General features: G+C 44.9%; 1 protein-coding gene across 5 annotated transcripts in view; it reads right to left on the bottom strand.

Annotated features, from left to right (window-relative positions):
• pleca (plectin a) overlaps positions 1 to 26,705 on the bottom strand; it is a 47,557-nt gene that overhangs the window by 8,455 nt on the left and 12,397 nt on the right. For 3 of the 5 annotated variants that reach the window (XM_084562813.1, XM_084562811.1, XM_084562810.1), the window contains exons 3-32: positions 23,089 to 23,178; positions 20,228 to 20,305; positions 19,284 to 19,376; positions 16,797 to 16,963; positions 14,283 to 14,398; positions 13,927 to 14,033; positions 13,613 to 13,732; positions 13,168 to 13,263; positions 12,935 to 13,062; positions 12,138 to 12,231; positions 11,882 to 12,036; positions 11,438 to 11,774; positions 11,085 to 11,162; positions 10,785 to 10,946; positions 10,575 to 10,679; positions 10,388 to 10,483; positions 10,174 to 10,299; positions 9,873 to 10,025; positions 9,630 to 9,784; positions 9,417 to 9,543; positions 9,029 to 9,212; positions 8,889 to 8,909; positions 7,659 to 7,816; positions 7,387 to 7,565; positions 7,165 to 7,303; positions 6,717 to 7,073; positions 6,552 to 6,635; positions 6,361 to 6,465; positions 5,333 to 5,431; positions 18 to 3,365 (exon numbers count right to left, since the gene is read on the bottom strand). In XM_084562813.1, the coding sequence (XP_084418939.1) occupies positions 18 to 3,365; positions 5,333 to 5,431; positions 6,361 to 6,465; positions 6,552 to 6,635; positions 6,717 to 7,073; positions 7,165 to 7,303; positions 7,387 to 7,565; positions 7,659 to 7,816; positions 8,889 to 8,909; positions 9,029 to 9,212; positions 9,417 to 9,543; positions 9,630 to 9,784; positions 9,873 to 10,025; positions 10,174 to 10,299; positions 10,388 to 10,483; positions 10,575 to 10,679; positions 10,785 to 10,946; positions 11,085 to 11,162; positions 11,438 to 11,774; positions 11,882 to 12,036; positions 12,138 to 12,231; positions 12,935 to 13,062; positions 13,168 to 13,263; positions 13,613 to 13,732; positions 13,927 to 14,033; positions 14,283 to 14,398; positions 16,797 to 16,963; positions 19,284 to 19,376; positions 20,228 to 20,305; positions 23,089 to 23,178 (7,257 nt within the window). Of the gene's footprint in view, positions 1 to 17; positions 3,366 to 5,332; positions 5,432 to 6,360; positions 6,466 to 6,551; positions 6,636 to 6,716; positions 7,074 to 7,164; positions 7,304 to 7,386; positions 7,566 to 7,658; positions 7,817 to 8,888; positions 8,910 to 9,028; positions 9,213 to 9,416; positions 9,544 to 9,629; positions 9,785 to 9,872; positions 10,026 to 10,173; positions 10,300 to 10,387; positions 10,484 to 10,574; positions 10,680 to 10,784; positions 10,947 to 11,084; positions 11,163 to 11,437; positions 11,775 to 11,881; positions 12,037 to 12,137; positions 12,232 to 12,934; positions 13,063 to 13,167; positions 13,264 to 13,612; positions 13,733 to 13,926; positions 14,034 to 14,282; positions 14,399 to 15,079; positions 15,541 to 16,796; positions 16,964 to 19,283; positions 19,377 to 20,227; positions 20,306 to 23,088; positions 23,179 to 26,705 lie in introns of those variants that run through there. The other 2 variants (XM_084562812.1, XM_084562814.1) reach the window with 2 other exon arrangements.

The following is a 26,705-nucleotide window of genomic DNA, read 5'->3' as shown; positions in this document are numbered from 1 at the left end:
AACTCAGACCACAGTACCTCTTTAGATTTTTTCTGAAGCTCCTCAGCCTGTTTCTTCAGTTTCTCTCTCTCCTTTTCCAGGTCGGCTATGGCTTTCTTCAAGTCATCAGCTTCTTTTGTGCTCTGCAGCCTCTGCATCTCCAACTTTTGCACAACAGTTTCTGTCGTCTGTTTTTCTGTCTCTAGGAGACGATGCTTTGCTTCACACGCTTGTTGCTTAAATATCTCCACCTCCTCTTCGGCTTTAGCCTGAGCGTCACTGAGCTCTTTCACTTTGAGTTTCAGTTGCTTTGCTTCAGCTGAAGCTTGGATCTGCCTATTTCGCTCAGCCTCTAGTGATTTTTGGAAGTCCTCAGTCTCCTTGTCGAGGCGCTGCTGGATCTGTTGTTTATCCTCCAGCAGCTTTTTAGCCTTCTCCTGTGCCTGGTCCTTCTGTTTTTGGAGCTCCTCTGCTTCGGCTTTCAGTTTTGTAGCCTCCTGGATGGCCTGCATTTTCTCCTTTAGCATTTTCTCTGCAAGCGCCCTCTGTTCAGCCAGGTCAGCCTCAGCAATCTTCCTCTGTCGGGCTGTTTCTTCAGCCTCTACGCTAAGTCTAGCAGCTTCCTCTGCCAGGCTCTTCATTTTCTCTGCTTCTTCTGCAAGTAATTTTTGTGTGCTATCCTTGTCTTTCTGCATGAGGCGCTGGTTTTCTTTCTCAATTTTGATCTTAAGCTTGAGCAACTCATCCATCTGGGTCTTAACTTTGGACAGTTCATCCTCCACCTGTGCCTTTTGTTTGACTGCATCATTTACTTCACGTTTAACTCGCTGGAGCTCCTCATCCAACAGTACTTTCTGCTTGTCAGTTTCATCCAGCTGCAGTTTAACCACTTTAAGTTCCTTCTCCACCTGAGCCTTTAGGTTTAGGGCTTGCTCCGCCTCTTTTTTGTGCTTGGCCATCTCTGCATCTGCCTCCTGCTTTTGCTTTAGAGCTGCCGCCTCAGCTGCAGCTCGCTTGGCAGCCTCTTGCTCTGCCTCTTTCTTCAGTTTCTCTGCATCCTTTTGAGCTTTAGCCTGTTTGGCGGCTTCCTCCTCTGCAGCTTTTTTCTGTTTTTCAGCCTCCTCTGCCTTTTGTTTGAGCAAGGCAGCCTCTTTCTCCGCTTTCACTTTAGCTTTCTCCGCAGCTTCTGCAAGTTTCTTAGCATTTTCGTACTCATCTTTCAGCTTTTCCTGAGCAAGAATATCTTCTTTATTCTTACTCAGAACATCTTGGGCTTTCTGCTCTGCAGCACTGCATTTCTGTGCCGCCTCTTTGGCCAGAATGACCTGATTCTCTGCCTCTTTCTCAGCCTGGTCTTTCTGTTTCTTTGCTTCAGCAGCTTTATTTTTGAGGCGCTCCACTTCCTTCTGAGCGGCTTTGCATTGGCGAGCCGCCTCTTCTTCTGCAGCAGTAATCCTCTTCACCTTGTCCTCAGCTTCCTTTCTCTTCTTCTCTTCCTCTGCAGCAAGCTTTTTCAGCTTCTCCGCCTCTTCTTCAGCTTTGAGTTTGCTCTTCTGAGTCTCATCTGCAATACCTTTCAGTTTCTTTAACTCCAGCTCCAGATCCGACTTCTCTTTCGATGCTTTCTCGAAGTTGATCCTGATGACGTGAATCTCTTCTTCAACAAACTTCTTTTGCTTTAGAGTTTCCTCCACAAGAGTTTTTTGTCTCCCTAGCTCAGAATCAGACGAGCTCTTGAGGTGTGTGATTTTCTCCTCAATCTGTTGTTTATGCTGAGCGGCTTGGTCCTCCAGCAGCTTCCTCTGATAAGCCTCATCCTCAGCTTTTCTCTTGAGTCTTTCATTCTCTGCCTCTTTGGCTTTCAGGGCAATCTCTGCTTCAGTCTTCAGGCGAGTAGCCTCATTGATGGCGGCCAGTTTTTCCATGAGGATTTTTTCAGCCTCAGCTCTCTGCTGGGCTGCCTCGTCCTCTGCTATCTGCCTCTGCTTCTTTGCCTCTTCAGCGACAGACCTCAGTCTGGTGGCTTCCTCGGCAAGCTGTTTCATTTTCTGCACTTCAGACTCAAGAAGCTGTTTGCTCTTTTCTGTTTTTGTTAGCGTCTCCTTTTCAGCTTGAAGCTTCATCTGCAAAAGAGCATCCATCTCACTTCTGACCTTAGCCAGCTCATCTTCCAGTAGCTTTCTCTGCTTTTCGGCAGCGTTCACCTCATTCTTCAGACGCTGAAGCTCGCTGTCCAACAGACCCCTCTGCTGTTCAGCATGTTCAAAGTCGGCCTTTAAGCGTATGCATTCTTGCTCCGCAGACAGTTTTTGTTGAGCTATTTGTTCAGCAAACTTCATCTGTTTCTCCAGCTCTTTCTCTGCGTTCTCCTTCTGCTTTAGCGCAGCCTCCTCGGCTTTAGATCTTTTCTTGGCATCTCGCTCTGCTTCAACCTTCTGCCTCTCTGCTTCCTCTTGAGCCTGACTCTTCTTTTGTGCTTCCTCCTCAGCTTGCAGCCTCAAACGCAGAGCCTCGTTGGCTTTCTGTCTCCACGTTTCGAGCTCCTTCTCTGCTTGCTCCCTGGCTTTGTTGGCTTCCTCCTGTTGTTTCCTGAGTTTTTCGGCCTCCTCCTGCAGCTGAAGGACGGTGCCCTGCTCTTTCTTAAGAGACTCCTCCAGTTTAGTTGCCTTTTCATTGAACACCATGGATTTGGTTTGCAGCTGTGTGATGGCTGACTTCTGTGCCACCTCCTCTACTACTTGAATCTGCCTCAGTTTCTCCTCCTCGGCTTGTTTCATGCGCCTCTCTGCTTCCTCGGCTTGCATTTTAAATTTCTGCACGTCGTCCAGAGCTTTCTGCTTTTGCTTGGCTGCCTCTTTTTCTGCTTCAGATTTACGCTTCAGCTCGTCTTCAGCATTTTTCTTTTTCTGAGTCTCCTCCGTCACCTGCTTGCGAAGCCTCTCTGCCTCCTCCTGAGCATCTTTCTTGAGCTTCTCGGCCTCGGCAGCCCTGTCCCTGAGCTTCTGCAACTCAGCCTCAGCGGTGCTTTTCTGTTTTATTGTTGTCTCCAACTGGACTCTAATTATGTGGATTTCCTCCTCGATCTTGGTACGGCTGAGTAGCGCCTCCTCCAGCTGCTGGTTCTTGGACTTGATCTCCTGCTCTGACAGACTCTTCAGATGATGCAGCTCCTGCTGTATGTTTTGCTTCTGCTTCTCAGCGTCCACTGCAACATCCTGCCTCTTGTTGGCGTCTTCTTTCATCTTCAGCTTCAGCACCTCGGCCTCTTGCTCTGCTTTGGCCACAGACTTTGCGTGAGCTTCAGCCAACTGTCTCTGCTTATCTAATTCAGCCTGTATCTCGGCCAACCTTTTCCTCTCCTCTTCTTTTAGCTTTTCAGAAGCTTTCTGCATTAGTAAAGGGGGAGTAAAGGGAATTAAAGAAAATGTTAGAGGTGCTAGATTATGAAACTAAAAATACATGTAGGTACATACAAATGTAAATACATGAGAAGAACTGACAGCTACAGCTTATAATCTACAACAGTGCGTTTAACTACAGGGAAAATACTGTATTGGGAAATGCTTGTCATGTCCATTGAATGTATGGCACACAGAATGACACTTTACTTCACAACACAGGACAACACTATACTTTGCTTTCATGCATATAATCTGCACAATAAGGTCTGGTCATGTTTTATAAACGTAAAATGTTAATATATTACTCAAATATATAGATAATATAATTAAAATGGGGGAAATTGTTGCATAATTTCGTCACCATTTATGGTTAGAGCTATGTCTCTTTCAATAGAAGTAGAAAGTAACTGAGAAGAAATAGGAAGTGAACAAATAATTAGCAGCATGCGTTAAGCACAGATGCAAAGATGAACGTAAATATAGAGTCAAGAAGAATTTAAATGAAATCATTTTTCTGAATTGCGTTGCAGGTAATTGCAGGTAATCAGAATATCTCAGTGATGCAGCAAACGCGGCATGATTTCATGTGACGTACAACACGGAGTAACCTTGGATTGAAGTGTGCTTGACGAGACACAAATCCAAGATTTGATGAGGCTAATTCTGACAAGAGAGACATCACGAGATGAGTTCTGCTGTTTAGTAAGAATGATTTAATGTCTGGCGTCGTCTGCAGGTGACGGACACCTACAGTGAAAGGAAGGTTCAGCATTTTAGAAACCTGTCATATTGATTTCTAACTGAGCTCAAATTGAGGACACAAAAGTCCTAAACCTCAGATTTTATTTGGTAAAGATAACTGACAGCAGATTAATCATAATCTGCAATTATTTTTGATAATTAAGTACAATTTCAGTAATTTTTCAATCAAAATGTTGAAAATCTAACAAATATTTTTAATTTTTTAAATCAGTTTCTTTATTAGGGATGTAAAAAAAAAAAAAAAGCCATTACTTTTGGCTCTGCAAAGTTCTGATGGGCATCTTTAAAGCAATTTTTTGAGCCTTATATGAATCAGTAACGGTAATAATCATAATTTGCATCCCACACTATCCCTAAAACTACTATAAAAAAATCACAAAACAGTTTAAATAAAAGCAGAAGACAAAATAAATAACTGACTTATCTTACAAATTTAATTAAAAGTTAATATTTACGTTGACAAAGCCATCCATCTCAGAGTAAGCCACTTCAATTATGAGAGATTTCTAAAGACTTGTGAACCTTCCAGTCACAACACACAAAGATCTGATGTGACGAAGGGATGACGTGAATCGAGAGGGTGGTCGTTTTCAAATACCTGGTGCTTTGGGGTTAATTCACCTCTTAAGCGCGTGACTAATATTCGTCATGACAAAGCACTGGCGAGCAGGTCAAAAGGATCAAACACAACAGAAAGTTAGAAAAGAAGAAGAAGAGGGGAAACGTAAAAAAGGTAGAGGTAGAAAAAATAATGTGTCCGGGAAGCCAAAACTGAAGCCTTCAAACCACAAGTGATTTCAAGAGGAAATAAATAAAGAAGCAAATATCAAATTAAAATAGTTGGACAAGCAGTTTGAGAGTGTGGCTGAGTTAAGGGGCCAAATCAGAGTCATGTTTACAGACTATGTGACATGATTTGACTAAATACACAGAGTAGGGCAATGAGAGACATACAGCATACTGTAGTGGGGATGTGATGTGCTGCAACACTATTATGAAACAGTTTGCTTCACCACTCTTCTCTCTACTAATATCACATTCCTCAGTTGTAAATTTGGAGTGCCAACATTTTGGTAGCAACCGATGACAAATGATTTCCCATACATTCACCAGTCAACAGGTGAAGTTAGTAGGGTGGTGTCTTAACTAAAGCTTTCCACTGCGGCTGCTGCTGCCGTGTGTGCAGTTACCTCATCGGCCTCCAGGCGGCGCTGTGTGTCCGTGATGAATTTAATGTACTGGCTGGTGAGAGTCATCAGCTCGCTGTAGCGGGTTCTCAGAGTAACATACTGGAAGAAAAGCAGTGACACAAAGCTGTTAATATTGACAGAGCGAGGGTGGCTCTTTTGTCCAACGTTGTGTCTTTATGCTAAGCTAAGCTAAACACCTGCTGCTGATTCATGTTAAAGCTACTTTACTAATGCTTATGGGAACAATCTGCACATGTAAAGGCACAAACTGACATCAAAGAACTATCTGCAACAAAAGCCCACTGTGATGACGCCTCATGTTTCCTTTGTCTGGAGCATAGACTGTATATAAATATGGACAATGTTGCTCCACTTCCTTACATTGACCAAACTGACGCCATTTTCCCAAGGATACATGCGGTGCCATCTTGCGACTTTGGGGCCTGAGTCTGCGCAATACGGTCGCGATATCGATGACACTGTAGCTACTTGTTTTCAATATCTTTATTTTTTTTTTTTACAACTCTCGCTGTGTCACAGGTTCGCTTTAAGGAGCGGTTGTCATGGCAACTGGTAGTGGCCACACCCCCAGCTTCTGTAGTGTCAACATAACTAACTAAAACTTGAACATGCATCAGTATTAACTACCTAAAATGACAGAAACCATCCTTGAAAAAAAAAATTATTTGACGTGTATTTTAGTGTTTTAATTTGTTTTAATTTAACATGGAGGGGGCGTAGCTTATGACCTATACTGCAGCCAGTCACCAGGGGTAGTTCAACTTGCTTTGGCTTCACTTTTGGTGAGCAGTTCCAGTTTAACTTTATACAGTCAACAAAAAGTTGCACTTGAATGCAGAGCTTTGTACAGAGCTGGTCTCTCCTAAATCATGCTGATCAGTTGCTTTTCAGTTTATTTATTCTAGATGATCATGTTTTCTTGTGGAAATATAAATGTATTTGAATGTTTGTCTTGTTCTAACCAAGGCCTGTGAGTATAATGGCATGATGAAGTTTGCAAAACCAACCTCTTGAATGATATTATCAGACGCGCACTCCATTTTGGGTTTTTTCAGAGGAGATGCGATGGGGTCCTGGAGGGCTTTGTACGTCAAAATCTGAAACTCGTAATCCTACAAAAGAAGGAGAAATAAGTAAATAAGCGCAGGCAGAAAGCAAGCGTTCTTTTGACGTAAAAGTTGACAACATCAGTGCACACCTTGACTGAATCGATGTAAGCTTTCGCATTTTTCTGGCAAGTGTCGATCTTGTCCTTGTTTTTCTCAATCTCCTCCAGGAGTTTCTGTAATGGAGATTAAATATGTCACTTTTAACACCGTCTTCTCTACAACAGGCAGTGAGTTATTAAAGTAAGGTAGTTTACCTTCTCCTGTGCCAGCTGCTCCTGCAGAGCCTTGCTGTCGCCGACCGGCACGGCTTGAATCTTCTCCTGCCTCTGTCTCGCCTCTCCGAGCCAGCGGATGAGCCACTCGTAGTCTCCACGGTAGGAGCTCATGTGGCGCCCGAGGAGGTCGAGCTCCCGAAGCCTCAGGTCGATCTGTGCGAACACGGCCTGCCAGCGCTCCAGGAGGCCGTTCACCAGGAGGCGGTAGTGCTCCAGCTCGGCGTCGCGCTCGCTGTGGATCCTCGTCATCTTGTCGTTGATGGACGTGGCCCTCCTGAGCTCGTCCTGCAGGCGCTCGAATACAACCTGGTCGGCCTCTGCTTCAGCGCGCATTGACTGTGAGACAAAAAAATAGTCATCGTTAATGTAAAAACAATGCAGGACAGAGATTAGTGGCTCATTCTTAATGAGTAAACTGATGAGATACCTTCAGCTGACTGCGCTGATCTTCCACCTCCTTCTCCTCAGCTGGAACTTTACTGACGTCACGCAGACGAGTCTCGTAGCTCTTCAACGTGTCCTCTGCATCTTTAGTGTTTCTGATCACCACGTCGATGGTCTTCAGTCTGAAAACAAGAAGGTTTATGCTTTTAGAAGAAGTCCGAAATTAAAATGAATCTGCAACGTTTTTAAAAAAGAAAAGCCTCACTTGTCCAGGTAGACGGACGAGAGGCCGTAGACGTGGTCCATCTTCTTCAGAGTGATGTCCAGTTCGGAACGCAGCATCGGGGCGGTGCTGGACTGCTGAGGAGATGCCAGAACTTCCTCGGCCTTCTCAGTGATGGAGTTCAAGTCTTTCTTCAAGCCCTCCAACTCTGACTGGACTTTCTGTTACAAACAAGTATAGAGTCTGCACGTTAGATCAGCTCTTATGGCTAACCGTCTGCACCGGTCGTTTACGCTTTTTTAAATCAACGCTACCATTTGCTCTGCAGTCTTCAGGGCGCAGGCTTTCAGCGGCTCTTTGTCCACGGCCTGGCGGAGGCGCGTCACCGTTCGGTTCTCGCAACCCTCCAGCCTCAGGCGGAGGTCCTTGATCTTGGTCAGGTAAGTCTTACACACCGACTCGTCTTGCTCTCCTGGTCGGGACAAAACATGTTGACGTTGGTTTCGAGAAGAAATGAATCTCTAACAAATGAGTTGGGTTTTAGTTCAAGTTGGATTTTGAAAGACCAAAACTGCCAAAACCAAAAATGTATTAATTTATTTAGTAATATGGCATTAAAGATAATATGTAAAAACAAACTGTGTGACATATAGAGATAGTTCTGTCATTTATTTACTTGAATTTACTTTGAATTAGCCCCCTCATTAAATTCCCATTTTATTTACTTATTGTTTGATTTAAAAGTTTTTATTTGTTTATTAGCATATTAATTAGCTCTTTGCATCTCCCAAAACTAATTTACTTCCATGTTTTTACTTTTCTTTTTAAATTTCTGCCACATTCGAAAATCGAACAATGTTAAATAAAATGTAGATTCAAATTAAAAGAGATTTATATATGTGTGTTTGCATTTTGTAATTTGCATTATATATATATTATATTTTGTGGACTTAAAGGTGTATTCATTTATTTATCGAGTGATTTTTTTATTTTTTATTTTGGTAGTTCTGGTCTTCTGGTCATATCTTGTTATATCAAGAAGCTGCACAGAAATATGATTTAATTCTAAAAGGTATAATAGTAGTTCTGTGATTTTTAGTCATTATTTTACACAATCAAGTGTAAACTGACATAAATTTAAATCCTAAATTAGAAAAATCATGTATTAAACCACTGAAGATGACATACAGTTACTGTCAATGATTTTCATTATGCGTCACTCTGCACACATTATATTAATTGTTTCATGCTTCGTTGGCTCCATGTTGTAAATCCATCACAGGTGTTAATTCATCAGTTCACTCATTTGTCCATTCACTGATTAATTCTGGCTAATTCAGCTGCCAGGAAACCCATGCACAGAGACGAGAACGCGTGAAGCGAGGTTAGGAGGAATCTTAAAATCTGTGAGGATGATCAAGCTGATGGAGTTAAACGCATGAGATGAAACATGGCAGCACAACAGCCCTCAGCACACACACACACACACAGTCCTGATCGGCCAATCAAAAGCTCCGACTGCCACTTTAACTGAATCTCCTTACCTGCCGTGGGCGGCACGTAGCCTGCAACGTGAATCCAACAGTCACACACGTGATCATGAACGAACTCAAGTGTGTAATGATAAAAAACCAAACCAGGTATGATTCAGGTCGTGCTTTGGTGATAGAGGTATGACACGCACCTTGCTCTGCAGAGCTGACCATGGTGTTGTAGTGCTGGTTGGCTTTGTTGTAGTTGGACTCCACCTGCATGCGGTCCTCGACCCCAAACATCTGGGAGTCCTGGCTGTCTTTCAGGAAGTCCTGGTAGTGGAGCTCCAGGTTCCTCAGCGCCAGGCGGTACTCCTCCACCCTCAGGGTCTTAAACTGCAGAGGGGCAGGAAGACGGATGTTGAAAACGATTAAATAAGTGTCTCAATGCTAATTTAATAAACGCACTGCATGCTAATTTAAAAGTAAAGACAGTAAACCATATATAATATTAATTATTATTAATTATTCAGTTCAAGTTTGTGCAAAAAATGCATAAAAAACATGTGGTGAAATTGATGCCTGGTTTTGTGTTGTTACCATGGTGACGTTCCAGGTCTTGATGATGTGGATGTCTCTCATCAGGTACTGCCATGACAACAGGCTCTTCATGTCCACAAACAGCGTCTGCCACATGGTCTGCAGCCGCTGCAGGTTTCCGTCCAGTCTGAGAGGAAGGAAGGACGAGGTTTAGCGAGGATCTGTGAGGATCTGTGAGGACGTGTTAAACCATTTGACTCGTCTGAGTCTCACCCGGCGACGCTGTTGACGGCGTCCTTGTTGGTGGGCGGAACCAGGAAGCAGATAGACGGTACGGACGCCTCGCTGCCTTGGTTGTTCAGCACCCTCCACTTGTGCGGCTGCGAGTTGTTGAGCAGAGCGCACTCGTCTCCTCTGTGGACTGTGATCTGCGGGAAGACGGGGAAAGATGTTCACCTCTGACAGAAAGTCTCGACACGCTCCAGCTTAACAGCTCAACAGTATCCTGCCTCCTACCTCCATCTGCTTGAAGTCGCAGACGGCCTGGATGGGCTGTTTTCCCTTTATCGGCGTAGCGGGGTTTCGTGGTTTCAGCTGGACGACGGTCTTGGCTCTCCGCTTCAGGCCCTCCAGGTGAGTTTTGAACTCGGCCAGTTGCTCCTTCTCGTCCTGCAGAGAACAAAGACGTCAGCTTCGTTTTCTACTCAGAGCTATTTCATTTAAAGAGGAGTTCTAGGACATTTTCCCACCACGGCGCAGCTTGATATCAAAAGACAAAAAAAGTTGAAACAAACAACCCGGCGGTGATTAAACTCACAGCTGCGTCCTGCAGCAGATCCTCCAGCCGCGTGACGGTGATGGAGCGGTCGCACGTGTACTTCCTCTTCATTGTGTCCTGCATCTTTTTAATCCTCTCCTCGGCCTCCTTCACGTCAGAGAAGAACTAGACGAGGAAGAGGGATGACAAATTAGGTTTCAATATGTTGTCTTACACATAATTTGATAAATTTAACTTGGGTTAGTGAGCATACCTGGAAGTAGGCAGTGTTTTCTTTGAGGTGGGTTTCGATGCAGCAGCACAGCTGGAGGATCCAGCTCCACTGAGTCTGCAGGGCTGCAGTGAAGGCCTGCAAACAGAGGATACAGGGATGTTTAAATAAAGTTTCTTCAAAGTGATCATTGAGAAACCGTATGTAAAGCAGACTGCAGCGGTCTCACCTCGATAGTTTTCCTGGCAGGATGACCGTCCCTCAGCAGTTTGTCTCCTGTGGTCTGGACGCCGTTCATTTTCTTCTCTCTGAGCTCCAGCTCCCTCATCAAACCCTGCACCACGGAAACAACGGCACGCACCGGTCAGACCATCATCATCATCATCATCACCCTCACTACTGAGCTCTCAGACCAATCACACGACCCCGTTAACTCTACCGAGTAGTTCTCCTTCTTGGCGGCCATGTTGGTGTTTCGTTCACTCCAGTCGTAGTTGACCTCCTCCTCCTCCTTCTCGTTCAGCCACATCAGCTCTTTGGTCGCCGCGGTGACGAAGGCGTGAAGCTGGTCCAGGCAGCGCAGGCGACCCTTGGAGGAGTTCTGCAGGAGGCACAGGTCAGACGGTCATGAAACACCTCGGAGGGATCGGTTCGAGACAAGAAGGGGTCGGCAACGACAAACAGTCGCATGTCACGGCGGCCATGTTTTGCCTGAGCCTCTTGTTTTTTTGTGACTCACCAGAAGCTTTCCGTACTGCAGCTCCAGTTTCCCCAGATAGTCACGGTACGCTGCTTTACTAGCCGGTGAAACTTGATTCTGGAGCAGACGGGAGGCAATAAGACACATTAGAAACAGGTCAGTCATTACAACAAAGGTAAACAGAAACAAATCAGCTTTGCTTTTAGCTTAAAATCTAATTTAAATCCCACTTGTACGTACAGATTGCTGAACAAATCTGAGATGTAAGCACTGATTTAGAGATCTGGCACCAGACTAACACGCTACTGCCAACAACCAAGCGTTCCCGCTCAGATAAAATCTCTTTCCACTCCGACTGCAATGCTTTCTCCTCACGCTCTCCGTCAACAAACCTCGTCCGCCTTCGCCCTCTCTATCTTGGAGCGGAACTCCTCCACGGACTGGTGCAGGCCTCGGTGGCTGCCCAGCTGGGACTCGACGGCGGGCAAGTCGGAGCCCCACTCGCCGTTGTCCACCCGCCGCTGGTTCTCCTCCACCCAGCCCAGCAGGTCTTGGATGTAGCGCAGGGTGACTTCATCCAGCTCGGGCCGTACCCTCATGGGGGCCTGCTGCAGGACCTGGACGGTGTGGATCTCAGACATGGGGATCTGCGTGGTGGTCACGCCCGACTTGAGGCGCAGGTTGTACTCGCTGCGGAGGTTCACGAGCCTCTCGTGGAGACGATACACTCTAGAGACACATAATTAACTGCTTTTAAATTACTGTAAAAGGATTGTTTTTTTTTTGTTTTGCTAAAGTTTTCCAGATCAAATAATTCAAATGTTTTTCTGCTGCACCTGCGATACATCTGTTCAGCCTGGAGGTGGCGCCCATCTTTGAGCAGCTGAACGTCGTTGAAGAGCAGACGGATCATGCCTTCTGCTTTTTCCAGGTCTGCCTCCATCTCTGCTGCGTGCTGAGCAGGCTTCCCCGCGCTCAGCATCCTCACGTCCTGCAACACAGAGGGATTTATTAAAAAGAAAAGATGTACCGTAATTATGAACGTGCAATTTTATTTTTTTTTCTCATTTGAAGCAAAGGTTTGTGTCTTACCGTCTGCAGCAGAGACTCCACCTGGTTGAGCTGCTCCTCGCACACCCCCGACTCCGTCTGGACCTTGCCGACGACCCTCTGCAGCCGCTCCAGCCTGGAGGGGAGGGGAAAGGTCAAAGGTTAAAAAGAGGACTTCAAACAGCGCATGTTTCCTTCTAGTCTCTACCCAGCAGGGTTGCTTTTTGCTCAAGTGCACAATTAAGACAAAGTTTGTATCTAATTAAAAAAAAACAAAAAAAAAAAACAACGCAAGCACTCACTCCGTCCTCCGGCGGAACAAAAACTTTAACTCGTATCCCTGATGCATGAAAGCCATGATGCTGCTCCTTTAAAGCTCAGCGTGTCCAAAGGAGAAGAAGAAGATGTTTCTAAAGTCCCGAGATGTTTAAAAGCTACGCCCTGCCTAGCCTAAAAAAAAAATAACTATCAAATGATCATATTATTTCGAGGCCGTTGCCATGGCGACGGCGCGCCTGTCATGCGGTTGCCCCTAATATAATTATTTACTTCCCCGCCGCGACAAAGCCAACTCAGTTTCATCGTATTACCAAAGCGGAGTTGATCATTAGGAAATGAGTCATCGCCACCGTCGTCACTGGGTGAACAGTATTGGTTCCTTAATGCCTTGGGATTTATTTTTTTTAAATATTTGCTTTGGCAACACACAGAGAGAGAGAGAGAGAGAGAGAGAGAGAGAGAGAGAGAGAGAGAGAGAGAGAGAGAGAGAGAGAAAGAGAGGGCATGTGATGAGATGTGAAGAGGTTCGGCTCGTAGCCCAGCTATGGCTGTGGTGGTACCTCTCAAATTCAATCCTGAGGAGGCGCTCTCTCTCCAGGATGGCGACGTGCAGGCGGCCCCACTCCTTCTCCACGTCAAAGGGGTGGTAACCCGGCGGCACTTTCACCTGACCAGCCTGCACCGCGCCCTGCAGGACCAGAGCAAATTGGTTCAACTCAAATTAATCACTTTCTCTAACTTGTTTCTTTTTTTTTTCTTTGTAAATTCAAACCCTCTGCCTTCAAAATCTCACCTCAAAGGATCTGAAGATGTGTTTGGAGCGGTTCTTGTCGGCCTCTTTCGCAGGCAGCTCCGTTTCTTTGAACTTCAGGAACTGGCGCCACAGAACCTGCAGGAAAGAAAAGGGATCGACGAGAATCAGAATCAGAATCACATCGACGTACAAGGAAGTTCCGACGGCTCTCCTTAGAAGACACGACAAACAATAACAGTAAAATAAATTACACCCCACCCACCTTTCCCATACTTAGATTCCACATCCACAACCCCCTACACTCCCTGCCTCACCCTTGCCCACACCCCCAGACTCCAGTGCAATGACGGCTGCTGGATAGAAACTGGTAAATGTCCTCCAGAGAGATGCCAATGATGCCCTCTGGAGAGTTGCTTTGTCAGCCGCTGAACAACAAGTCACTCATTGTCTTCTTCATCACTCTCTCGGGCCGGGAGCCACTCACCTCGATCTCCTCGTAGCTGCTGGGGAACTTCCTCTCCTCGAAGACGAGGATGTGGTGTCTGATCCACTGCAGCAGCATGGTGACCAGCTCGTAATACTCCTGCCAACGCAGCTCCAGCTCCTGAAGCACAGACGCAGACGGACAGTTTTACAAAGTCTGAAGCTGCAGCTAAAGGAGGAATCAACATTTCTACGCGTGCTGTATGAAAAGAAGCTGCACTCTTGATCTCAACAGTGTAAAATTAGGACAACTTAGCAGTTTGAAGCTTCTCCTAACAGACCTTTACACCTATCTAGATTATTCTAGAGACTCACATTGGCTCTGACTCCATCCTGAACGTCCGGTACTCTGGGCATGGCGTCATAAAGAGAGGAGACATATGTGATGATGGATTTCTCATCTGGATGGGCCACGTCCACATCTGTAGAGACAGAGAGAAGGAAAAATAAGAATATTAGGTAAGGAGGATAACTGGAAACTTAAATAATGAGTCTTTCTCCTCTTACATATAGATTTGCGCTCTCATTGCATCTTAGGAGGTAAAAATTGAAGAAAAAGACACTTTCTCTGCTTCAAAAATCGATCTAACTCAGGGTTTGGGTTTGTTAGAACAGTGACTTGGAGACAAATGTTCCCCCAAAGTTAAATAATTAAGTCCGACTCTTCTCACCTTCGGGGTCCAGGAGCCTGGTGACGCCCAGGTCTCTCTCGGCCACGCTGAAGGCCTGCTCCAGATTCTCCTGGTTGGACTGCCGGTACACTTGACTCATGTCAATCAGGGTGGGCCTGCGGGGACAGCAATCAGCCAGAGGGAAGAGTGAGTGGAAGCAGGTGAGGAAATGTCAGTGTTACACTTAATTAACCCAAGAGGAACAGGTAGAGCGTAATCCGACAGTTACAGTTTCAATAAAACGTCACGAAAATAGTTAAAAATCCTTGTTAAATGTTCTCAAAGCCCAGAGGCAAGTCTTCAGGTGACTTATTTTGTCTGAACAATAGTTAAAAACCAATAAATATTCACTTCAGTGTCATATGTGACAACGAAAAGCTGAAAAGTCTTCATGTCTGAAAGTTGAAACCAGTAAAAATGCATTCAAATGATTTCCTGTCAGTCGAGTCATCACTGCAGCTCCAAAGTCTGCAGGCGGGTTAAAAAAAGAAAAAGAAAAATGCATGCTACATATTTCATGTTTCGTGTTCCTGGAGGCAACGTCAGGAGTAGTAGGTCCTTACATAAAGGGCAAGAAAGGACAAGACGCAGAATCTGAGAAAATAAAATTCCCTGCATCGGTTTGGGCACAAGAGAGACAGACACATTTCCTCTGCCAGGAAGGTAACTGTGATCTCGTGACATGCAGGAACAAGCAGAGCGGAGAGCATCGCATAACACTTAGGGGATAAAAATACATCTGATGCCCACAAATACCAAAGAGAAATCTATGGACACCAAATAAGAGCGATTCATACACTTGCACAACTCTCTGCGTGTAGTACTGCCTCCGTGGTTCGTCCTCCACGTAGCAGGCTTGTCTGTAGGACAGCCTGTCTCTGCTCAGGTGGATGAAGCGAGGCTCCGACCCCGATTCGTGCTCCTCGCCCTGGGAGCCCCGGCTGGAGCGGCCCCAGAGGCTGTGGGAGCTCTGGCCCGAGTCGAAGGAGCTCTCTCTGGGGATGTCCTCGCACATCATGATCACCCGGTCCTCCAAGTCGCTGAAGGAGCCCGCCGTGCTGCTGGAGGAACTGTTCAGGCGCCTCTTTGAGCTGAACTTTTTCTTCAGGCTGTACATCGTGGCCGAGTTGAAGGAGTTTCAAAAGCTGTGAAAACTTTAAAAAGCTTAGCTGTCGCTCAGATCCACTCGTGACTCCAGAAACTCGTCTCCTTGTGGTCGCCTTTCTCCTCCTCGCCGCACTCCTCTGCACATCCTTCTCTTCCTCCACCGAGAAAGAATCTACCGCAGAGCGTTCAGGGTTGCTGTGTTTTGCCACAACCTGCCAAGCCTCCAGAGAGCGTGCCTCCAGGGCGACCTTTTTTTCCTCCCAATTATTGTGATACACCCATATCGTTAAAGAAAGAAGAAAACGCTCTTCCCTTCTACAGAAAGGGACGCAGACTCAAGTTCTGCTTGTTAACATTGCGGTGCTCGGTGTGTGATCCTGCAGAGCCAAAGTGGTACTCCACCCAAAATACATGTTTACGGGCATTAAAGTTGCCTCCTGAGGGCTTAATGTGTGGCTGTTAATTATTACACTCCTTCGTAGAGAGGACAGCAGCTGCTTATGGATTCTTACCGTAACTTTTTGCAGCAGATAAACAGTTTTTCCTGCAGAAATGACTCGTGCAGCAATAAAAAATCTTATGCATTTGATAGAAAATGTTTGTATCTGTAATTTTTAGCCTTATTTTGACAATGCTGACCGTATGGAAGATGGTGAGCAAACAGATACATACGCTGCAGGAGGCACTTAAAAGGTTTTTCCAGAAGTTGCTCTGCAAACCGGTGCATGCAGCATGAACTAAAGTCTGCAAGTCTGCAACGAGGCATTTGATGCAATTTGCTCTAAATAGGCTGTTAAGCATTAAGCAAACACTACTTGCTAAATAGTTTAAGTAGTAAAGTAGAGTCGCACGCACGACAGCAGGACCTCCCTAGAATGGTATGCAGACACCGTCAAGGTCAAGACCCACGTATGCCTTCATGTTACTCGTTCAGGTGTTTGAAGTGTCAAAATTAGCACATGTCCAAATTATAATGCCTTATATTGAGCCACTTATTGATGAGATATTAATAATTGTCCAAAGAGATTTGATCAGAAACCGTCGGAGCGTGAGCGTACGAATGCAACAGGGAGTTCACGACTGACAGCCGTCCCGACGTTTGATTTACAGTAACGTTTTCACGTTTTGTCCTGACAAGTCAAACGAGGAGCTGCAGAAAAGAAAAGCATATAACTGGCATTCTTGTCTGTGCAACCTACTGCAATAAATAATAAAAGACACAGCAACATGAAAATATGCAGAAGGTCACAGAGAGAGAAGACCTTTTAAATGTGTGTAAAATTCATGTCCTACGGTGCTCAGGCCCGGGCAAGTTTTTTTTGTGTCTGCATGGTTTAAAAAACGCTTTTCGTGCAACAAGCGTCGCCGTTTTTAAATCCCTATCGTGAAACCACATTTGCGCCTCACCTGTGCTTGTGTATGATGGCGTTGAAGAGCTTGCCGTCCCTCCAGCTGGTGGTGAAGTTGTCGCAGCGCAGGCCCTGGTATCCCTCCACCATCCTCTGAGACCACAGCAGCAGCTTCTCCTTGGCCGTCATGTCGTCCGACTGACCGTTCACCTGGATGTCTGAGATCTGCGGGAGGAGAGAGAGATGCAGCTGGTTAGCGACATGAGATGCAGGCCGAACCGGTGCAAAGGAAAGAAAAGCTTCATAGAGCTTCTGCAGGAAAACTCAAACCTTTGCCTCCGTTTCAGTTTACTTTTATTCAGTTGCTTCAAAGAAACTCTGCGCAGTAGTTCTTTAAACTAGTTTTTGGTAGCGTTGCACGTTTGTTTTCGATGCTCTTGATCTTTGCTAGCTACTGAATGCTATACGGCATAAACATTTAAAAAGAAAAAGGCTAAAGAGGAGACACTAGCTAGCTGGAAAAAATAGTGCCAAACAAAAAAGAATATGTGTTATATTTAGAGAGGGTTAGAGGAAAAACGTTCAACTTTTCCTGCTGATTTTTTCCAGACTCCATGACGACTTTTTAAACCACAAACAACACTTGTACTTGGAAAACATGTAAGCCCCCATTAAGCTCACTGCTTTGGAGACAAACACAAATGCTTTTTGATTACGCGAGCACACATTAAGATAAAAAAAAACACAACATTGGATAAATACTGTGGTAGCTGTTTAATAAGAAAAAGAACTCCTCAGGAGAAGTTTTTACGAGCTGTGAGACGGCGCTATGAGTCACAAGGACAAAATAAAAACAGCAACCCTTTACTACTTCAATCGATATTCAATCAGTGCATATTACACTTGAGGTTATTTTTCAGCACTGTGCTGACACAGAGGCACCAGACAAGTATTTTACTGGTTAGATTTTGCAGTTTGCAGACTCAGCGCGACTGTTTGCATAAATCCGTCACCCGGTAGCCTGTGATGCATCTATAATCAGAAGTCCTTGGCTTTTGTTTTGCTTTGCTAGAGGTGGGTGGAGGCCTCTATTAAACCATGCACATGTTATAAAAACTTCAAAAAAGTTAGCATTTGGTGTCAGTGCATCACCAAAAGTGAAGTAAATCTAAAGTGTTTTAGCCGCTGCTCATGCACTCAGTGACTAATTCTCAGTCTCTCACTGGAACATGCTTCATTGCCACTGTGTACTATTTCCAGTGTTTAGGGGTGTGCTGATGAGTCACGGCAGGACTACTAATTTCACTTTTTTTTGACAGGAAAGGGCGGAGGAGGGAAAAAAAAATGTGGACATTTTCTTCCTTCTGCTATTTTTCCATCATAAGGGAAACCCCGGTGCTGTGGATGTGGGCTCGGAGTGACTCAGAAGCCGAGTGGAAACAGGACCTCCGCCCTCGCAGCCGCTTTTTTTCAAAAAGAGTTGCTGCACCTCTGGCACGAAGTTTGACCATTATTTTATTTCTACAAAGTCACCTGCGCCTTAGTTAACTGCAGCTCCGGGAGCTCGGAGGAAATTCACCATTGTTCGCAATGACCACCGTGAAGAGATTATGCATTTGTTTTCACGAAGTAATAGCTATCAGATGACTAAGTGCGTCTATATTTTCTGTTTTATTACTTGAGCAACAAAGAGAATATTCAACTTTTTACGACAGCGGCGGATCTTTTCTCTTTCCTCTGCTGCAAGTTTTTGGAGTCCCCGAGCTGCAACGCCCTCGTCTCCTGCCAGCTTTCACATGGGAATCACTGAGTCACACTGAGGGACGAGGAAAAGGAGCCCACGCAGACGTCCCAACATAACCATCGTACTCATTATAGCATCAGAAAGTAGCCAAACATGTCTCCAGCCCTTTGGGAACACATCTGCCCACTGACGAATACTTTCCTGCAACCCTACCCCTGCCAGGCTGCTGTAGGTGGGACCAGCACTTATATACTGTTTATGTAACTAAATGAGGAGCCCCTGTTTGAGTGAAGCCCCTCCATTGTACAAGACCACAAAAAAGGAGCAAAAAAAAAGGCTTTAAGAATTTACAGATGTGAACATCCGTCTTTAGTGTTTAGTCTTTGCTCAAGGACTCGAAGAAGCTTGTGTATCGGAGCCAAACTGCTGCCAAACGTTGAGTATAGCCCCATTTGGAAATGATCGACTGCTGGACCGTTGCTGTGCTGTTGCTGCTGTGTCAACATCAGGCTAAACTGACTCCTAAACAGAGAGCGGTGCTCTAAATATTTCTTTTTTTTTTCCGAAGCGAGCTAATTACAGTGTAATCAAGGAAACTGTATGAAAGAGCGTCCTGCAGCGGGAAGCCGACCAAACCAAATGTGTCGCCTAGATGCCTAAACACCACACGTAGCTAAGGAAACGTGATTCAGATGCTCCAAGCGCACGTCGGCCACTTCAGTTTTTACGCATGCAAAACGCAAGTAGATGCATTTTAAATAAAGAAAACCTCTGGAATAAGTAATACATGTCCCACGTTACCTGGAAGTGAAGGATGATGGTCCATATCAGACCCAGGGTCAGCTTGGGGTTCCCATCTGCAATGTCGTCATTCCTGATGTTGACCAGTTTGACCTGAAGACGTGTGAGTGGATTAATTATTTTGCACAACTAACAGACATTCATTCAATCAATCATTTTCTGTAACCACTGGAGCCTATCCTAGCTGTCATTGGGCGAGAGGCGGGGTACACCCTGGACAGGTCTCCAGTCTGAAGGAATTTAAAGGCGCTTTTGCAGAATTATGACGCCACAGTGAAGATGAGTTTTTGGATATAAACCTGACCTTTAATCACCAAATTCTGATCAAATCATCCTTGAATGCAGGTGGAAGATTTTGCAGAAGTTGAAGAAATTTCGGGGTGACACAGTGGCGTGGTGGTTAGCACTGATGCCTCACAGCAAGAAGGTTCTAGGTTTGAATCCATCTGCCTTTTCTTTCTGTGTGGAGTTTGCATGTTCTCCCTGTGTCTGCGTGGGTTCTCTCCAGGTTCTCCAGCTTTCTCCCACCGTCCAAAGACATGCTGGTTAGGTTCATTGGTGATTCTAAATTGGCCGTAGGTGTGAGTGTGAATGGTTGTCTGTCTCTCTGTGTTAGGCCTGAGATAGTCTGGAGACCTGTCCAGGGTGTACCCACCTCTCGCCCAAAGACAGACCCTCCAGAGGTCAAACGGTTGCAGAAAATGAACAAAGAAATTTAATCGAGGATTTGTCTGAGATATTGCACTCAAGAAAATAGATAAATTATTTATGGAAGTGCAGAAAAACCAACATTCTCACTCATCCAGGTCATGGTATATCCAAAAAACACAAGCTGAAACAAGGGCAACCAGACTCGTACAGTTTACTGTACGAGTCCGGTTGCCTTTGTTTCAACTTGCCTCAAACTTCAAAATACTCTTTGTTCCCTGTTTTTCTTCACTGACCTGTCTGTGCTTGAGAAAGTCCAGAGCGATCTGCACGTTCTGCAGCTTGTGGAAGCGCATCCGGCCTTTCTCCCTCGGCTGTAAGAGACGAGAAGACAACACAGATGAAGAGGAGAGGGAAGAGGAAGAGGAGGAGGAGGAGGGAACACCGAGAGGTTTTCAATGACCAGCAAACAGCAAAGCCCCATGACTGAGAAACAGGTGTTTCAGTGTCCAGTAACACAAAGGTCTACTCTACGTCTTCATGTCATGGTGATTCAAAAAAATAATATATAAATAAAAAAAGAGCAAATTTGAAGTGGTTCAAATTGTGCGTGGTCGTGATCAGAGGGCGTGGCCAGACCTTCACCAGATCTGACCCTACGTGACCCTGTAAATGCGCTGAAGATCCAGCCAAGATGTCAGCAGGTGAAAGCATGATAATGAGTGACAAACATTCTCAGTGCTTCTCCCGACCGCCATTCACCGCTCTTCTCTTCTTTACTCCAAAGACCTACCTACCGACACGTTGTTTTTTTTTTCCCCGTACCGTGCCGTGCGTCAGCTGATGACCGAGAAGTGATGCTTTACTACTATTGGCTGTAGCGCAGTCCAACCGAGCAGATCCATAAGCACCTACCAGTATCTACACCTGCACAGGATGTGGTTGCCTCTGGAGCGATGGACGTGACATGCACTGCTTTCAGCCAGTCTTAAGCTTTACTGGAGAATTAGTCAACTTATCAGGTTGCAGAGATGAAGCTTTAAAATAAAGGGGACACAATACTGGCAACTATTTGACCTTAAATTTAAAAATATGAAAAGGACCATACTCATGATTTTACATCTTTAAACCATTATCCAATAGCTAGAAAATAAGCAAAGACAGAATCTGATACTTTCACTCATCCATTGTTGTCTTTTCAGGATAATTATTGAAATCCAATCCTGAAATCTGGGACATTAAAGGTTCCTCAGATGTACAGCATGATCCTTTAACTAGACAAGAACTAGAAGCTACTGTGATGGAAAACAAAGCTAAAACAAAAGCAATTGGACTTGTTGGGTTTTCTTGAAGACGTTTCATCTAAGGTCTAAATGACTGGTGAGGAGTTTAGGTTGGTGGGTATAGAGTCCACCTGAATCTCACATGACTAGGGTCCGCAATTGCATTGCACTGCATGGGTGGTATCTTCTTTGTCACGATTGGTGGTGAATTGCCGGCCAAAGACTTGAAGTGTTAAGGTTCATCTGTATTCATAACCTGAGTTTCAGTTAGGCAGATGTCCCAAATAAAACTCTCAACCAGTGTTGCCAGATGGGATGGGTACCGCCGCTTTAAAATGATCGTATTTTGACCCAAACTATCGTACGCACAAAAAAATCACCTTGGACAGTGCATTTAAAATCAAGGCTATTATATGTGCAGGTAACTGCAATAACCTAAGGTTAATTGGAGATTCTCAATTGGCCGTGTTTGCCCTGCGATAGACTGGAGACCTGTCCAGGGTGTACCCCGCCTCTCGCCCAAAGACAGCCCCCCAGACAGCCCCCCAGACAACCCTCCAGAGGACAAGCAGATACAGAAAATGAGTGAAGAAATTTGGTGGTGAATTGCCAGCCAAAGACTCAAGGTGTTAAGGTTCATCTCCATTCATAACTTGAGTTCAGGTGGGCAGATGTCCCAAATAAAACTCTCAAGCAGTGTTGCCAGATGGGATGGGTACCGCCGCTTTAAAATGATCGTATTTTGACCCAAACTATCGTACGCACTACAAAAATTCACACACTAGGACAGTGCATTTAAAATCAAAGCTATTCTATGTGCAGGGAACTGCTATAAACTAAGGAATAAACATGGAGGCAAATGGCAAACTATCGTATATTTGCCGTTTTATATCGCACGGGCCCCGAAACTATCGTATAAATGTGATAATCATCGCATATCTGGCAACACTGCTCCCGACCAGTCATTTAGAAAAGAGGATCGCTCTTGGATGAGCGGTTGAACGTCTTCAAGAAAACTCAAACGTGTCCAGTTGCCGTTGTTTTAAGCTTTGTAATTTTACTTAATAAAATTTAAATGTTAAATTTTAATGGTGTGGCTGCTCGACTTTACTTAAACTAAAAAGCAGCAACTTAAAACGTGTTCTTAAAAGTCACTGCTGAAAATTTAACACCTTAAATGAACTACTTTTACTTCATTTCACTAACTGCTGACCCGGCGAGCTCACTGATTAAGATGAAAAAGGACGACGTTGACACAAAAAGGGACAATATACAGGGAGTGTGACTGTCATCATGCACAGCCCAGCAGCCACCTGGGAGGGGGGGGCGGGGGAGGGGTGACGCATGCCACGCCCGCGGAGGCGGCCAGCCACAGTCCAGGCGCCACTCACCAACCGCACGTTCCTCACAACGTCACGTTCCCTCGGCTACCACAGCAAGAGCATCGCAAGAGAGGAGGGCAGAGGCAAAGGGGGGAAAGGTCAGGGCAAAGGTCAGCAAACAGGAAGTAGAGAAAGGAAAAAACCAGGGGTCAAACAAGTCAGTGCAGAGAGGTTACAAGATGGAAGCAGAGGATGAAATTAGTGTTTTAAGGCTACAGCACCAGAAGGTGTGTTCCCAAAAGACCGGTGCTGAGGTAAGTAAAAGCAAGAGAGTGCGCATAGCCTCAGCATGTACTGAAATGTCCAAAAATCGGATAAACATCTATGAGTAGTTCACAATGAGTAGACTGAACAGTAGAACACACATATGACAGTAAATAAAGTCAGCGGGACAAAAGAGCAGGGACGACAAGAAAGGTTTGGACGGGACAGGGTGTTACAGCAGAAGCGGATGTCCTCGTGTCCGAAGACAAAGGTCCACAAGAAGCTCACCAGTGTCTCTCCAGAGAGCACCTCCAGCAGGGAGATGAGGTTGTGTCCATCTCTCAGGTCCTCGTACAGGTCGGTGATGTGACGCTGGGCCTGAGGACAGAAGGGGTGACATTTATTATTCATATATCACTGATCCAGGACAGAGATCTTAGCATCAGGGTTAAATCGCTGCTTGAGTTGCTGAGGTCCTCCACAATGACGGCAAGGAACTTCACAATAACTTAAAAGGAAATGTACGCAAAAAAGCAAAGGACTGAAGTTATAACCTGCCTTCTCCACTAGCAATCTGGTCTGCTCTTCTTTTTATAACTTCAATCATTCATTTTGGTTATGAAACAGGAAAGAAGGAATCCAGATTATTGGTTTTTGAAGAAACGACCGTGGATGTGGACGTTGGCGTCTACAACCATCTAAGATCTGGAGCAGCTCTCAAATGTATTAGGATCTTATACAAATATGCCAAAGATTATAAATGTTACTCTTGTAATTAATCCCAATTCCTTCTGATTGTACAAAGGTCACCATCTGTACATTTGTACCTTCCTTAGCCTTCCAAAAAGCAGCTTTGCCATCAAAAGAAAACATATTTTGACCCTTTACATTTGAAGTTTTGTTTGAAGTTTGTGTGTTAAGGTGGAAAGTGTAGAAAGGGGTTGCTTAGACAAGGTAAACTGACTATTTTTATGATAATATTCAACTTTAAACCATAAAATTAGTCTGCATTTAGCACAAATTTAGCAAAATTCTCCATTTGTTTCATATAATCCCTAATTTCCTTTGTCCAACAGGTAATATTTCTGTGTCTGTGAGGAAGAGAAGGGGACTTTTATTTGCAGGTGTGCCTCCTTGAGAATTCAACTCAGTATATAATTAACCTTTAAAGCCAACATCGTCGCCAGAAATGGAACTATACGCTGCGGCCTCCTCCTATAAACCATCCTCCCAGACGTCTCCTCTCACTTCTGCGTTGCAGCAATTTCAGTTCAACATTTATTGGCTACAGCACGAGCCGTTCAGTTTCAATCTGCATTTTTTGAGGCGTATGCCAGAATTACGCCAGCAGAAATACGGAAAAACGGTGGAGGCTCTGTGTGGGTCCTTCGTGGGGGTATAAACCAAGTTTTCGTGCGGTAATAGGAACTGGTTCGTTCTTGTTGCACAAAAACCGTGCACTAATCACCAGGATGTGGCCAATCGTAATGAGGGTTATTGCTTTAATAGCAAACCTTGAAAAAAGAACAATAATGCTGGTTTGGCTGCACACACCTTTCTGCAAACGTATCATCAATTAGTGGTTAGATCCAGAACTACAAATGAAGACCGTCCTTTGATTTGTATCTTAAGCAGTGGCGGGCCTTCAGGGCCAGCAAAGCCTTCTCTGCTGGCCTAGACTTGATCAAAATCACTGATTTACATTTTAATATTTTCCCATTATGTGCTTTTCATTTTATGGCTTGTCTGTCTCTCGGCTGCGGTGATTCCTGCAGAGCTTTTATCCAGTCATATTTCAGTCATCATGTGTTGCCTGGGCATTCACAATTAAAACTGCAGGCGGCTGAAGCTTGAAACACATCGTAATGACGCTGTTCCTTTAACCAATCACATTTCAAGTTTGTATACCTAGGCCTTTTCGGTCAGAGAGCTGCTCCGTTAGAGCCAAGCTAAGCCAACCAAATCGTCCCCATTAACGTTTTGATTGCTATTTTTTTAACCCATGATGGAGGAAGAAGGATAGGCTATCGATTTGGTTGCAGATCTTCTTCATTTTCATGACGGACTTTGAAGGAAAAGCTGGATATTGTGAGGAAAGATCACCCAATCCTGGAGCTAGCTAGCCTGACCCAGCCGGGGAAAAGGGTGTGTGCGCTATGAGGAGAACTCTAAATTATTTCTCAAGTTCTGGTGCGTAAAATGAATTATATTTACATCTTTTATGTATATTTTTGCCATTTTACTGGGTCGTCATTGATGCTTCTGCTGGATTTGACGTACTGGAGCTCTAATGGCATTCATCTCGCTATATGAGATTCCTGTCTACGATGCAACGTCCTGTTTTATTGCGTATGGCGTTGATCGTTGCTATTAAGAGGTGTTTTGAATAAAGTTGGAGAGCACTGAAGGCCTAGGTGGAAAATGCACGGCCCGCCACTGATCTTAAGAGAGCCTCTCTTGAAACCTACAAACTGTGCATGCTCGACTACTGCTCGTATTTTTAAGTGTTGCAGCTACACGACATGTAAGGGCAAGTTGGCTCCTACAGGAGTTAGAAAAGACTTTAAAAAGAAGAAAAACGAGGGAACAAAGGTCAGAGGTCGACAGCAAAAGAGCTCAGAAGGAGGTGTTAACACAGGCATGCAGGCAGAAATGAATGCTATCCACTCACAGACAGCACCTACCTCTGCCTTCCAGTGCTGATGGGAAAGGATGGGAGGACAGGATGAAGGATGGAAAGAAGAAAGAAGAGGTTTGATGTGAGAAGATATAAGGACTTCAGAGACTCGTGGAGGACAGACGCTGGTTTGATTTGACAGACATTAGACAAAGACAGTTTTATCAAGTTTAATTTGATTGTTTTTTTATGCTTTAAAACTAAAGAAACGAACGCAAGGGGATTAAATCAGATAAAAAGCATCAACAAAAAACGTCTGGTTTTCATTTTCCACAGTCACGTTACAGTAGATGGCACTTGTGAGACAGCTGACCATGAGAACCCCCCTCCCCCCTCCTTCCCCCTCATGGTCCATGGTTCCTCACGCTTTAGCACACTTCAGTTCCCATGTGAAAACAAGGACTCGTCGGCTTGACCGTGCCACGGAGACGAGGCTGATACGATCAAGGTAAAGAGTTTTTTTAGACGGAAAATGAACGTCAGTCAATCACTAATCCTTTGATTAAGCAGTGAATCAATCAAGAGATTACTGATCTATGCTAACGTGAGATTGTCCTCCTTGAATCGCTGTTGACAGTGACAGTGAAAGTGACACGTTGACAGGTTAACTGGCTGAAAATGAGATTAATTCACGACGAGATAAGCTGCAGAAACTGATTAAATAGGTACATCTACTACTGATCAGTCAGTTGATCATATTATTTGGCTACACACAAGGAGAATACGTACTTGGCGCTGTTTGCTTGCTAAATCATAAATGATCAATCATTGGTTTGCTCTAGAGAATGTGTCTTGATCATTACATTCTGAACCCAACTTCTTAAACTGTACTTTTAGGTCATTTGTATTATTTCCTAGCTTCATGACTACTAATGTTTTTAACACTGAAGACCTCTTCAGTCATTGAGGGACTCTTGGAGCTTCCTGTTCCCCAGCAGAGCCCTGACACCGCCGCTCTGAAGCTCTGAACGTCTGGATCCCAGATGTGAAACCTGACCGGGGCCGGCCCCGCGGTGGGTGCCGACCGTTTTCCCAAAGCGAGGCCAGGTGTTTCGTGACTCACCCTCAGCGCAGACGGTCTTTTGTCTAACGGTTCTCCAAAGGAAGGAGTGGGGGATAAAGAAGAGGCTTTTGATTTGCAGTTTATCTGCGGTATGACACAAGGAAACCATTTGCTGGTGATTTAAGCCATTTGACTGAAACAGAACAACTTTTAGAGTTATTTGAA

Source organism: Chelon labrosus, assembly GCF_963514085.1.
Source record: "Chelon labrosus genome assembly, chromosome: 16".
NCBI classification, from domain to species: domain Eukaryota; kingdom Metazoa; phylum Chordata; class Actinopteri; order Mugiliformes; family Mugilidae; genus Chelon; species Chelon labrosus.
The sequence above is the reverse complement of the archived record's forward strand: the minus strand, read 5'-3'. Positions and strand labels throughout refer to the sequence as shown.